Consider the following 13039-nt stretch of genomic DNA (forward strand, 5'->3'; position numbering starts at 1 on the left):
GGGCTGGCCCTCCTCTTGGGCAAGTCCCACCAAAGTGGCCGCCAGCTCGTCTGTCACCAGCCCCAGCCCGGCCCACGCTAGGCTCACAGCAGCGCCCTCTGAAGGCTGATTGAGGCCTCGGATCTGGAGATGGGCGAGGGCCCAGGGAGGGCGCCAGGACTCGGTGCTAAACCGGCCGCTGCGCCCTCGCTTCCTGCCTGGAGGGGCCCCGGCCCAGGGCACCTGCGGGGCCAGCGCCGTCCAGGAGGGTCTCCCCCACCCCGTGTCCTGGGCGGGTCCCAGTCCAGCCTTCGCTGGCTCCCTCTCCTGGGCCAGCCTTTTCCAGCTGCTCCCGGCCCAGGCCCCCTCCACTGTCCGCTCCCCAATCCCCCCATCACACACATCCCGCCCAGACTCCGCCCCTCCACGGCCGCACCTCCGTCCCGCCCGCCCCCACCCGCCTCAGTCCCCGCGTGGTCGCGGCCGCGGAACCGCCTGTGCCCGCGCCGGGACGCGCGGCCACGCGGGGCCGGGCCATCTTTAGCCCGCGGCGCGGCGCTGACTGGCGGGAAGCGGCCCCTCGGTGCGCCCAGCCGGACCCGGCGCCGGGAGCATGAGCGCGGGCTGGGCGCGCGGGGAGGCGGGCGCCCCCCGAGTGGTGCCGGCGCCCTGCGCCTCGAAGGTGGAGCTGCGGCTGAGCTGCCGGCACCTGCTGGACCGCGACCCGCTCACCAAGTCGGACCCCAGCGTGGTGCTGCTGCTGCAGGCGCAGGGCCAGTGGGTGCAGGTAGGCGGCGGGGCTGGGGGCGCAGGGCGGGGCGTCTGGGAGTTGGGGTGCTCGGGGTCGGAGTGGGGTGCTCGGGGTCGGAGTGGGGTGCACGGGTCGGGGTGGGGTGCACGGGGTCGGGGTTACCAGGGCTAAAGAGTGGGCACCAGGAGCCGAGGGAGCCGGGCGGGGCTGGACTGGACGGGGCAGCGGCGGGCCGAGCTCCCGGGACAGAGGGCGCGCTGAGTGGGGTCCCGGGGGTCTTGCGGGCGCGGGCGGGTGGGGTGCAGGAGTGGGACTGGGACGGCGGGTCCCTGCGCCGGGCAGCCAGGAGCTCCGCTTCGGGCCGGGTCCTCCTCCTCCGGTAGAGGCACCGCTGCGGGTCCGGAGCAGGGAGGGGGCGCGGCTCCTGCCGGGACTGGATCCCGAGACCCGGACGCCCCTCGAGAGGCGCCCTAGCCCCTCGCCTCGACCCTGGAGCGACTCTGGGGGACCCGCCGAGGCAGCCTGGGGCCGGGTTGGGATCGCAGGGGCCGCTTTCGGGCGCCCCGTGGACCGGACTCTGGGCGGCGTTTTTGTCTCCGCGACCCGGGTTCTCCCCTTGACACTCCCGGGTCCTGAGGGTGGTGCCCTCCTGAGGGTGGTGCCCACGGCCCGGCTCAGCCCTCCCTTTTTGGGGGCGGGGGTCGCAGCCCTGGGCGCTCCCCGCTGTACAACGCGCTTTCTCCCACCATCTCACGACAAGGGGTGCTGCGGGGAGGGGAGCTGGTGTTGGCTGCAGGAGCCTCGGTGGGGGCCTCGGAGGGGACCCCGCTCCTGAGGGGGCGAGATCTGACCTTGTGCAGTCTCTCCTCATTCACACACCCCCCCCGCCCCCGCCCCCTGGGGCTGAGGAACCCCGAGGTCACCCACCTCAGGGGTGAAGGGCGGCTCAGCCCAGGGTCTGCCTGGCAGTAGGGGCGCTGGAGAGGGGGTGCGGGGAGGAGTCCTGTGCCCCAGGTCCCCCCCCCCCTTAGCCCTTGTGCCTTGGCTGGGGCGCTGCCTAATGCACACGCTCTTTTGGGTGTGGGACCCCGAGGGCTGCACAGAAACCTACTGACAGGGGATTGTGCTGGGGGTGGGGGTGGGGTGAGTTGGATGGAAGAGAGAGCTGGACCCAGGGCCTCTGTGCCCCGACCCGAGCCCCCCTGGTGCTGAGAGAGGTCTCTGCTTTGGGTTTGCCCAGCCCAGGTTCCGGGGCTCCGTCCCTAACTCAGAGAGCTGAGCCTCAGTTTCCCCATCCTGATATGGGGATGGAGCAGGCCAAGGCGGGCACCAGATGAGGAGGTGCAGAGACGTGGCCACCCACGTCCACCAGGGGGTCCCCTTCATTTCAGGGAGGGAGGTGCCCAGGGTCCTGGTGAGCTGGGTCCTGACGGGTGGGCACAGGTTGGGCGGGGGTCTCCCCAGGGTGTGGCCTGGGAGCCAGGCCCCCAGGAGAGGGCGTCTGAGGGCCGGGGCCGGGGCCGGGGCCGGGCCTGGTGGAAGCCCCGCGGCCTGCTCCCCGCTGCTGCAGGTGGACAGGACGGAGGTGGTCCGGAGCTGCCTGCACCCCGTGTTCTCCAAGGTCTTCACGCTCGACTACTACTTTGAGGAGGCGCAGAAGCTGCGGTTCGAGGTCTACGACAGCCACGGGCCCGGCAGCCTCAGCTGTCAGGACGACGACTTCCTGGGCGGCATGGAGTGCACCTTGGGGCAGGTGGGCACCGTCCCCGCGGGAGGGACGAGGCCGGAGAGACCAGGAGGGCAGGACGGGAGCCGGTGCGATGCCCGGGGTGGCGTGGGCATGGGCATCGCCGGCTCCCTCGGACGAGCATCCTGGCTCTGCCATCTGCACGGCTCCTCTTTAGCAGCTCCTTAGGAGTCGTTCTTAAAAATGTGCCACTTACACTGGGTAATACCTCCGTGTGGCTCAGATTCAGAGCCTAAAAGGGCTGCTGGCCCATCTCCCTCCTGCCCTGTCCCCGCGTTCCTTACGTCCGACCAGAGACGAATCTCACAGGAGGAGAGAAGCCTGTGATTTCTCTATCGTTTTAAAGCAAATTGCCTAGTTCTGCAGCTGCTTTTTTCACCTCCACGCACGAGGGGGCCTTTCCACACGGCACGCGGGCTCTCCCTGTCCCTCCCTGCGCAGAGGCCGGCCCAGCGGCTACTCATCCAGCCCCACCAGCAAGGGGGGGACCCGTGTCCCCTCCCCTCCACCATCAGTGTTAACAAGAGCTCATGCCAGGCGGTGCCCGCACTTAGTGCCCCCAAGAGCCCTGAGGGGCACCTGTCTTTTTACTGAGACCTGAGTTACATGCAGTGGGGTATGTAGACCTTAAGGGTTGAGACAGATGAGTTCAGACAGCTGTGTACACCTGAGCATCCCCAGATCACGCAGGTCCCCCCACTCCTCTGCAGCTGCTCTAGAGCCTCGTGTCCATAAATCACACGGGGTGTTTTCTTGTGTGTCCTGAGTCTTTTACACAATGTGATATCTGTATGACTCATCCCCTCGCTGCCTGGGCCGGAGCTGGTCTAGGACACATCCTCTGTCACCCATTTCACAGATGAGAGGACTGAGAATTAGAAAGGACATAGCCCCGGGAAAAGGCATCAGGGCAGCATGCCTCCCACCTGCCATCATTAGCACGGAAGAGGACAGAGGACACACACACACACACACACACACACACACACGAACATGTACGTGTAACCATGTGCTCACACACGTGTGCAGAAATACTTATATACATGTACGCAAATGTGGGCGTGGGCGCACACACATGCACGGACACACCCATGCACACACATGGGTGCAGATCCATGGACACACATGTCTGGGTGTTCACATAAACTTCAGACAACAAACACGCCCATTGAGAACCTCCTGCCTGGCCTCCTCCCTGGCTGACTCCCTTGGACGGCCCTGCCATCCGGGGCATGACAGTCAGTGGTGGAGGGGGCAGCGGGGAGAAGATGGTTTCAAATCCCAGCGCCGTGACCTTGAGGGAGTCCCTGACCTCTGTCTGAACCTCCTCCCGGGGAAACCGGGGCACTCAGAGCGAAGGCCCCTCGGCCGCTGTGGAAGCGTCGATTTTAACTGAACGGCAGGCCCAGCCCAGGCCACACGCAGGCAGCGCTACGGCCACAGCTACCCGCAGCCGCCCATTGTCCCTGGTCGGAGCGCCCGGAAGGGAAGCCCACCGTGGGAGAGTCTGGGGCCGCACGAGGCCCCGCACCCCACAGAGAGCTTTCCCACCCCTGGGCCTGGCTTCTCTCTGCACACAATGTTCCCGAGGGCTCGGCAGCTGCCAGCAGGCACCCTGATGGGCGGGTGGGAAGATCCTGTCTCCTGTCTGGACTCACGCTCTTTGCCATGGTCGCCCAGCTCGGGCCAGACAGGAGCCAGCGTGGGGTGGGTCAGGTGAGCGCTGGGAGTGTCAGGGCACCCTCACCGTGGCAATAGCTGAGGACACCCAGCCACCTGAGGCTGCCCTGGTGAGCAGGTGGCCTGGCTGCATAGACATCCCTGGACCACCTCACTGGCCCAGTGCAGGGCTCATACCCTGGTGGGGGAGGCAGTCAGGTGGGGGCGGGGGGAGGGCGAGACCCCAGGGAGGAATCTCCTGCATGGACAGGCAGGATGGTGGAGAGCTGGCTGCGGCTCCCGTCTGGCTCCTGCCCCCGCACCACCCCCTCCAGCCAGCATGGGCAGTGGAGCCAGACCTGTGGACGCCAGGCACATGGGCCCACCAACACGTGACCCTGGGCAGTCTCTCTGAGCCTCAGTTTTCTCCTCTGATACATGGGCGATGCGGGGGGGGGGGGGGGCATGAGGAGGGGAATGAGGGTGTCGGGCAGAGCAGGTGGCGGCCACAGAGGAACAGAGAGGCATCAGGCGGCCGAGTGTCTCTGGAGAGGGCCGTGGGCGGGCGACTGCCGGGCCACCGGGGTGAGGAGACAGGGAGACGGGGTCTCCCGGGCGGCAGCGGCCAACCCCTCCCTGACCTTCCTGACCTCCAGATTGTGGCCCAGAAGAAGGTGACCCGACCACTGCTGCTGAAGTTCGGCAGGAATGCGGGCAAGTCCACCATCACGGTGAGGCCGCCCCCTTCCTGCCCGGCCCGCCCTTCAGACCTGAGCCCGCCCTGCCCTCGCCCTGGCCCTGAGGGTCCTGCGGGGAAGATGAGAGCGAGGCCAGGGCTGCTCTGTGGACTGGGGAGTCCTCTCAGCGGCCGAAGTCGGTCGGGAAGGGTGGGGCGACCAGGTCTGCCAAGCGCGCAGCTGTGGCCTCGCCCGCGCAGGTGATAGCCGAGGACATCTCCACCAACAACGGGTACGTCGAGCTCTCCTTCCGGGCCCAGAAGCTGGACGACAAGGTGAGTGTCGGGGTGCCCGCCTGGGGCTGGGCTGCAGGGCGATGAGAGGACCCCCCGCCTAGCGTGGGCCCTGCCTCAGGGCCGCCGCCCTCAGAGGAGGCCCAGGACAGACTGGCCTCGAGGACACAGGGATGTGTCCCGTGAGCAGCACCCGGGTCATGTGGGGGCGGCCATGGCGGTGTTGTTTCTGTCATGGCCGCCAGCCCCACGGCATCCTTTCTGCGCCTCAGGGAGAGGCCGAGGGGGAGCAGGTGATGTTGGCTGGAGGGGTGCAGCGGAGGCCAGAGAGCTACAGCCAGGGTGCTGGGGGCCAGCAAGGGCTCCGGAGCAGAGGTTCCCGCGTGGGCCACGCCCACAGGGGGGCGATTTGATATTTAAGGGGGGCAATCTGAGAATGAGTTATTCACAGTGAGTTTTTTTGCATTTCTTATGGCTCTAGGGGCCTCATATACAGCATATAAATATACATTGTGACATTTTTATGCATTTCAGTTCTCTCTTATGTTTTGAAACTTTATTTGCTGTCTTTTCCTATCACTTCGTATTATTATTTTTAAACAATTTCTTAGTGATTTCTTCCTCAGAACTTCCACTGTCCTTTCGTGCTTTTATTTTCCTCTTTCATGGATGCCATGTTCTTTGGAAGCTTCGTTAGACCAAGTTAGTGAATAGCATTCCCTTTTCATATAAGAATTCCATGTTGGGGGGCAGCAAGATGTTAGAGAAGCTTAGGTGGGGTGTGGCCAAAACAAGGCTGGGAACCACTGCTCTCGAGGGCAGGGCAAGGCCGGGGCATCTGAGACACTCCCGGGTGGGCTGTGCCCTCCCGCGTAGCTGAGGAGACAGAGGTCTGGGGGTGAAGGCGCAGCCGGGACAAGGCAGAGAGGGCTGGGCCTGGGCTGGGCTGCGCCCACACCCTGCTGCCCCCCCCCCCCAGGACGTCTTCAGCAAGTCGGACCCCTTCCTGGAGCTGTACCGGGTCAACGACGACCAGAGCGAGCAGCTGGTGTACCGGACGGAGGTGAGGGCCCTGCTGGCCTGGCACCGCGGCCTGCCCTGCAGTCCCGCAGGCACGGGGATGAGAGGACAGCTGACCCGTCACTCCCTGCGTCCCCTGAACCCCAACACCCTCGTCCCCTGTGAACAGGGGGCTGGCGGGTGGGCGTGCAGCCGCGCTGTGAGAATTTAAGGATTGTTTTGTTGTCAGGCCCAACAGGTGACTGAGATGAGCTGCATTTTCTTTCTAGATAAATTCATTTCCGCTTTTTTAAATTATTGGTTTCAGAGAGGAAGGGAGAGGGAGAGAGAGAGAAACATCAATGATGAGAGAGAGTCATGGATCGGCTGCCTCCTGCACGCCCCACACTGGGGATCGGTCAAGCCTGCAGCCCTGGCCTGTGCCCTGAGCGGGAATCGAACCGTGACCACCAGGTCCATAGATGGGCGCTCACCCTCTGAGCCACCGGCCGGGCGGATGCCAGCTTTTAGAATAGAGTGATGAAGGTGTTTCCCGACGGGATGGGGTCCGGGGGCTCAGCTCTGGGCCTGAGGCAGCACCCCCTCCGGACCCCCAGGTGGTGAAGAACAACCTGAGCCCCGTGTGGGAGCCCTTCAAGGTGTCGCTCAACTCCCTGTGCAGCTGTGAGGAGACCAGGCCTCTGAAGGTGCAGACGGCCCTCGGGGCAGGCGGGCAGGGGGTGGGGACGCCAGGAGGGGCCCCTGGGGCAGGCGGCTGAAGGGCCTGGGGTCCGCAGTGCCTGGTCTGGGACCACGACTCTCGCGGGAAACACGACTTCATCGGGGAGTTCACCACCACCTTCGCGGAGATGCGGAGGGCCTGGGCCGAGGACCAGGTGAGCTGAGGCTCCGGAAACCGGGTCCTGCCCCAGCTGCACGGAAGGGGCCGCTGGGAGCAGCAGCCACAGGAAGCAGGTGGGCGCGGCCCTGCGCCCCGGGTCCTCCAGGAAAGACCCACAGTGCCTCGCTGCACCTGCCAGGCGCACGGGCAGGGACGGGTGGGAAACCCCGGCCTGGGCTCGGCGCTCAGGCCACCAGCCCCTCAGGGTGGGGTGTTGGCACTGGCACTCGGGTGGGGGTCTCTGCGTGTCCCTGTGCCCAGGCCCAGTGGGAATGCGTGAACGCCAAGTACAAGCAGAAGAAGCGCCATTACAGGAACTCAGGGGTGGTCATCCTGGCCGACCTGAAGGTGAGCGCAGCCCCTGCCCGCAGCCCCGCCCCCGCAGCCCCCCACGGTCAGATGGACCCTCAGGGCCTTGGTGATGTTGCTGATCCCCAATATTTGGGGGAGGAAGCAGGTGGGGCGGAGGGAGGGAGAGACAGAAGGAAAGCAGGAGCAGGTGCTGGGCACTCAGGCAGCCTGAGGGAGGAGGGACCGCCCTGCCTGCCCGCAGCCCCGCAGCCCCAGCCTCAGGGTCCCGGGGGCGGGTGTCCTGGGCAGGCCCTGCTGACCCCGCTGCCTGGAAGTTCTCCAGGGTTTACTCCTTCCTGGACTACATCATGGGCGGCTGCCAGATCCACTTCACGGTGAGTCCACAGGACCCCCAGGGCCCCCTCCACCCAGCCGGCCAAGTGCACCCCACCGGGCGGGAGTCAGCACCCCGGCCCCACAGCTCCCGGGGGCCCCTTCCCACCTGGTCGTGGCTCAGAGTTGGTCTGGCACTCAGGACAGACCTGGGGACGGCGAGGCCCTCCTGCTGGGCCTAGAGGCCCCTCCCTGGGAGCTCAGTTCTTCCTGGGCCTTTTCTGAGGGTCCCCTCGCTGTGCAGGGGAACCGGAGACCTCGGGGGGTGGGAACGTGGCCAGGACTCACCCCCAACAAAAACATAGGAACAGATGGAACAGGGCTATGGACTCAGAGGAACAGCGGGGTCCCAGCACCAGCAGGTGTGGCCTGGAGAGCCCAGCTCCCTCTGCCCCCTCCCCCAGTCTCCATCCCCTCGCTTCACTGAACCACCCAGAGCCCCCTGAGGGGTGACTGAGCCAGCGCCTGGGGCCCGCAGCGCAGGGCTGGCTCCTGGAGGGGGTGGTGGGGAGGGTGGCAGCTGAGAGGTGCCAGGCCCGGCCCAGCCCTTGCCACTGCCTGGCCCATGGGTCCAGCCAAGGTGGCTCTGGGTGCAGGAGGCACCGACTGGTGTCCCCACGGGGCCCCTCCCAAGGCCCCGGGAGCCACTCTGAGGTGCCCCCTGGCTGAGTGGCTCCCCGAGCCTCGGTCTCCCTTACCTGTCAAATGAGGGGTGCAGGAGCCCATCCCAGGCCAGGTGGGAAAGGGGCTCCGGGGTGATCGCGGGTCCCCACAGGTGGCCATCGACTTCACGGCCTCCAACGGGGACCCCCGGAACAGCTGCTCCCTGCACTACATCAGCCCCTTCCAGCCCAACGAGTACCTGCAGGCCCTGGTGGCCGTGGGCGAGGTCTGCCAGGACTACGACAGGTGCGTCCTCCGGCCTGGGCCATGGGGTGGGCATCACGGACGTGTCCGTCCATCAGAGCAGCCGCCCAAGGCCGGGCGTGCACGGGCACGGCTGGTGACAGCCGGCTGGGCTGGCTCCGCGGTGCCGGTCCCAGGTGGACGGGGTCAGAGACCGTGTGTCCACGTGGGGCTGGCCTTATCCACAGGGTCCCATTCACCCCTCACACAGACACCGGGGCTGGGGTCTGCGTCCACTTCACAGAGCAGTAAACTGAGGCCATGGAGGGGCAAGCTCTTGTCTGGGGGTCCAGCGGGCAGGAAGCCGACCTTCACCGGGGTCAGGCGCCTCCCCAGCAGGTGCCAGGCCTGAGCAGCGGTGGGAGGAGGTGGCCCCGGTGGCTCTGTCCCCACCTGCCTGCACCGGGCCTCTGTCTCCCCAGGTCGGCACAGGGCCTGGCTGGGTGGGAAAGGGGTGGCACAGGTTCTGTGAGCCCCACACCCACCCCAGGACCCAGGAGCCCTGGGTGACGGGCCCCCTCTCTTCCAGCGACAAGAGGTTCTCGGCTTTGGGGTTCGGAGCCCGGATCCCTCCCAAGTTTGAGGTAGGACAGCCTGGGGGCCGGGCCTAGGCGTCGCCCTCTGTGCCCCTCCTGGCAGAGGGAGGCCATGCTGGGTCCTGGGACCCCTGGCTACTGCCCCTCCGCTGGGCACCACTGCCATGTGACAGGCCCGGGGGCCCTGGCCTCCCAGCCAGAGGGGCTGACCTTTGACATCCGGAGGCCGGGAGAGGGGGGACGTTAGTCTGGAATCTTCTAGTTACAAATAACGGTCCGACTGGCTTAGGCAGAAAACCATGGTCGGGGGAGGGGGGCTGGTATTTTTTTAAAATATATTTTTATTGATTTCAGAGAGGAAGGGAGAGGGAGGGAGATACAGAAGCATCAGTGATGAGAGAGAATCATGGACTGGCTGCCTCCTGCACGCCCCCCACTGGGGATTGAGCCTGGAATCGGGCAAGTGCCCTGACTGGGATTCGAACTGTGACCTCCTGGTTCATAGGTCGGCGCTCACCCACTGACACGCCTGCTGAGCTGCACTGATATAATTGAAATGCAAACCAGGGCCTCAGGTCCGCTGGATCCAGGGCTGGAGTGATGCCCAGGACCCGTCTGTGTGTCTGTCTCCCAGTCGGTGAGGCTGAGGGGTCCGGGGAGGGCAGGCAGCTCAGGCCCCTTTGTGTCCACTCAGGTGTCCCATGACTTTGCCATCAATTTCAACCCCGAGGACGACGAGTGTGAAGGTAGGAGCCCGAGGGGCGGGGGAAGGGGGGGCGGGCTGCTGAGGGCAGGACTCACCGCCTCCCCCGCCTCCCCCGCAGGAATCCAGGGCGTGGTGGAGGCCTACCGGAACTGCCTGCCCCGCGTACAGCTCTACGGCCCCACCAACGTGGCACCCATCATCTCCAAGGTGGCCCGTGCGGCTGCCGCCGAGGAGCGCACCGGGGAGGCCTCTGTAGGTACCTGGGGCAGCGGCACAGTGGGGACAGGGTGCATGAGGAGGTGTGGGTGCCGTGGGGAGACAAGGATCAGCATGTGTGAGGGGGGGCAGCCAGTGCAAAGGTTGTCTTCTTTTTAAAAAATATATTATTTATTGATTTCAGAGAGGAAGGGAGAGATAGAAACATCAGTGATGAGAGAACCATGGATCAGCTGCCTCCAGCATGCCCCCCACTGGGGATGGAGCCTGCAACCCGGGCATGTGCCCTGACCGGGAATCGAACCTTGACCTCCTGGTTCATAGGTCAATGCTCAGCCGCTGAGCCTCCCGGCCAGGCTTGTCTTCTTTCTGGACCGTTTGAGAGCTGGCTCACCTCCTGGCCGCCCCCCAAAATTCTCCACGTGCAGCTGCTAAGCTCCCTCACCCCAGGAGGGCCCCTCTCTGAATTCTGTTCCTTGGGTCTCAGCGTCTCTCCACCGGGACCTGCAGATCCCTGCTCTCTGGCCTCAGACCTGGGTTCAAGTGGGGGCTCCCCTGCCTCAGCCCTCCATCTGCAAGGGGGTCACCCCGGCATCTCTGGGGCTGAAGACGGGTGACATGGTCACCGTGTGTGCCGGGCACAGGCTCGGACTCACTGGTTCTCGTGTACATATCATGTTTCAGCAAAAACATCCCAGGAAAACCCGAAAACCACGGTGAAGGGGTGTCTGCAGTCACTCCCAGGCCACCAGGGGGTCTCTCAGGGGGGCTGCCTCCCCAGTCAAGCCCCCAAGTCCACCAACCAATCTCCCTGCATCCCCAGCAATACCACATCCTGCTGATCCTGACGGACGGCGTGGTGACCGACATGGCGGACACGCGGGAGGCCATCGTGCGAGCCTCCCACCTGCCCATGTCCATCATCATCGTGGGCGTGGGCAACGCCGACTTCACGGACATGCAGGTCCTGGACGGGGACGACGGCGTCCTGCGCTCCCCGCGGGGCGAGCCCGCGCTCCGGGACATCGTCCAGTTCGTGCCTTTCCGGGAGCTCAAGAACGTGAGTGCTCGGGACAGGCCGGGGGGTGCGAGGCCCTGGCCCGGAGGCACCCCCTGTCCCAGCGACGGCGGCAGGTCCCACTCAGGCGGGGCCGGGAGAGACGGGCGCCGAGTGGGCGGAGCGGAGCCTGTCTCCTCTCCCGTCCTGAGTGGGACCTGAACCGCTTTCAATCACCTGAAAACCTGTCTGTTAGGAAAATGTCAAAGCTACACCTGGGGGCACTGCGTGTGGGCGGAGTCCACATGAGCACATGTACAGCCTGCCACGTGGATACAGGCGGCTTCACCGGGGAGCGGGAGGGGGGCAGGGGAGGGGCAAAGGGGGAGGCTGGGCCGTGAGGCTGCCTCGCCCTGCCTGCCTGGGCCACGTTCTTCCTCTCGGTGGCTGGCGAGCGGGAGCCCACTGACCCAGGGGAGGGGTCACGTGGACGTGTGTGCCACTCGGGGCAGGTGCCCAGAGCCCACCAGCCGTCACTTGAGGTGTCGGGCATCGCAGCCTCCTGTTTCAGGATGCACCTGCTTATCGGAGGCTCACCCGGCCACCAGGTGAATCCTGACTGTGGCCCCCTAAGCGGCTTCCTCACCAGGTGACAGGCAGGGCTCAGGAGGATGAGGCTGGGGGACCAAGGACCAGGAAGCCCCCGTAAGCAGGTGTCCCCACCCCGCAGGCGTCCCCCGCGGCGCTGGCCAAGAGCGTGCTGGCTGAGGTGCCCAAGCAGGTGGTGGAGTATTACAGCCACAAGGAGCTGCCGCCTCCAGGCCTCGGCGCCCACGACAGTGGGTCAGGCTTCACCCCATGAGGACCCCAGAGAGGGGGTACAACCAGGGGTGCCTCCTGTCTCCAGCACCCTTGGGGCCCCTTAAATCCCCCCTGACCTCCCAGAAGCCTCCTGTCCCCCAACCGCCCAGGCCCACTCATCCTCTGGGGCCCCCAAGGCGGAAGGATGAACAAATCCAGGCCTGAGGAGACCCAGAAACAGAAGCAGAAGGGGTGGGGGGCTGGCGGTAGCCCCCACACCTGGCCCTGCCCCAGGAGGGGCTGGGGGACTCACGGTGCATCTGATCTTCCTGGGGAGGGGCCAGCAGGCAGCATCGGTCACAGAGAAACCGGTGGCCCCAGGCCCGGTGGTCAGATTGCTCTTTGCCAGCCCTGCCCCCTGCTGTCCCTTTCCTGCCCCTGCTCTTAGGGCCCTGCCTCAGCGCCTCAGCTGGGCTTCGTGCAATAAAGGGTCACCTTTTCCTGCAGCGGTTTGTGCATTTACTGCCCCGCCCCCCGTCCACCCCACCCCTGCAGCCGAGACTCGCCCCCCACACACACAGGAGGGGCGGGGCAGGGAGAACCTGCGCCTTCCAGCCCTCACTCCGGACAGGGAATCTTCTAGACTCAGGCTCCCTGGGTCCTTCCTGGACTGGATGAAGGGCCCTCCCAGGAATGCAAGGGTATCAGGAGGCTGCACCCCGGGGAGGGCCAGAGGGTGCAATGGCTGCCCAACCTCTGAATGACCCCCCAGGTGGGGAGGGGCTGCCAAGCAGGGCCTCCATGATTTCAGCCTGCACTTGGCTCTATGGGGACCTACTGCGTGCTGCAAGCTCTGCTCTGGGGGGGATGGGGGGGTGCGACTCTGCCGGCCAGAGCCTCCCAGCCCTGTGGAGGTGGATTCCAATCAAGATTTCCCCTGAATTATCTTGTCTGGGAGAAACAAACCGTCCTGACCCTGAGCCCAGCTCCACCCATCCACCCACCATCCACCCATCATCCACCCACCTACCCATCTATCCATCCATCATCCATCCACCCACCATCCGCCCATCATCCACCCACCTACCCATCTATCCATCCATCATCCATCCACCCACCATCCACCCACCTACCCATCTATCCATCCATCATCCATCCACCCACCATCCATCCACCTACCCATCTAT

At 65.4% G+C, this 13039-nt stretch overlaps 1 protein-coding gene across 1 annotated transcript; it reads left to right on the forward strand.

The window, feature by feature from the left end:
- The first annotated feature begins 592 nt into the window (after positions 1-592).
- CPNE7 (copine 7) lies at positions 593-12295 on the forward strand. The gene is made up of 15 exons (XM_054710507.1): positions 593-766; positions 2301-2483; positions 4793-4867; positions 5074-5148; positions 6086-6169; positions 6723-6812; positions 6903-7001; positions 7268-7354; positions 7633-7692; positions 8466-8599; positions 9126-9180; positions 9827-9878; positions 9957-10090; positions 10878-11114; positions 11782-12295. Exons 1-15 carry the CDS (start codon positions 593-595, stop codon positions 11911-11913), a joined length of 1671 nt encoding a protein of 556 aa, XP_054566482.1. The 3' UTR covers positions 11914-12295.
- The last annotated feature ends 744 nt before the right edge of the window (positions 12296-13039 follow it).

This window comes from Eptesicus fuscus, chromosome 21, assembly GCF_027574615.1.
Source record: "Eptesicus fuscus isolate TK198812 chromosome 21, DD_ASM_mEF_20220401, whole genome shotgun sequence".
In the NCBI taxonomy this organism is placed as follows: domain Eukaryota; kingdom Metazoa; phylum Chordata; class Mammalia; order Chiroptera; family Vespertilionidae; genus Eptesicus; species Eptesicus fuscus.

Bases quoted from the DNA above. Each gene is read 5' to 3' on its own strand.
- CPNE7 (XM_054710507.1), top strand. From the start codon at position 593: ATGAGCGCGGGCTGGGCGCGCGGGGAGGCGGGCGCCCCCCGAGTGGTG. The intron at 767-2,300 runs GTAGGCGGCGGG...CCGCTGCTGCAG, and splicing joins CGCAGGGCCAGTGGGTGCAG to GTGGACAGGACGGAGGTGGT. The intron at 5,149-6,085 runs GTGAGTGTCGGG...CCCCCCCCCCAG, and splicing joins CCCAGAAGCTGGACGACAAG to GACGTCTTCAGCAAGTCGGA.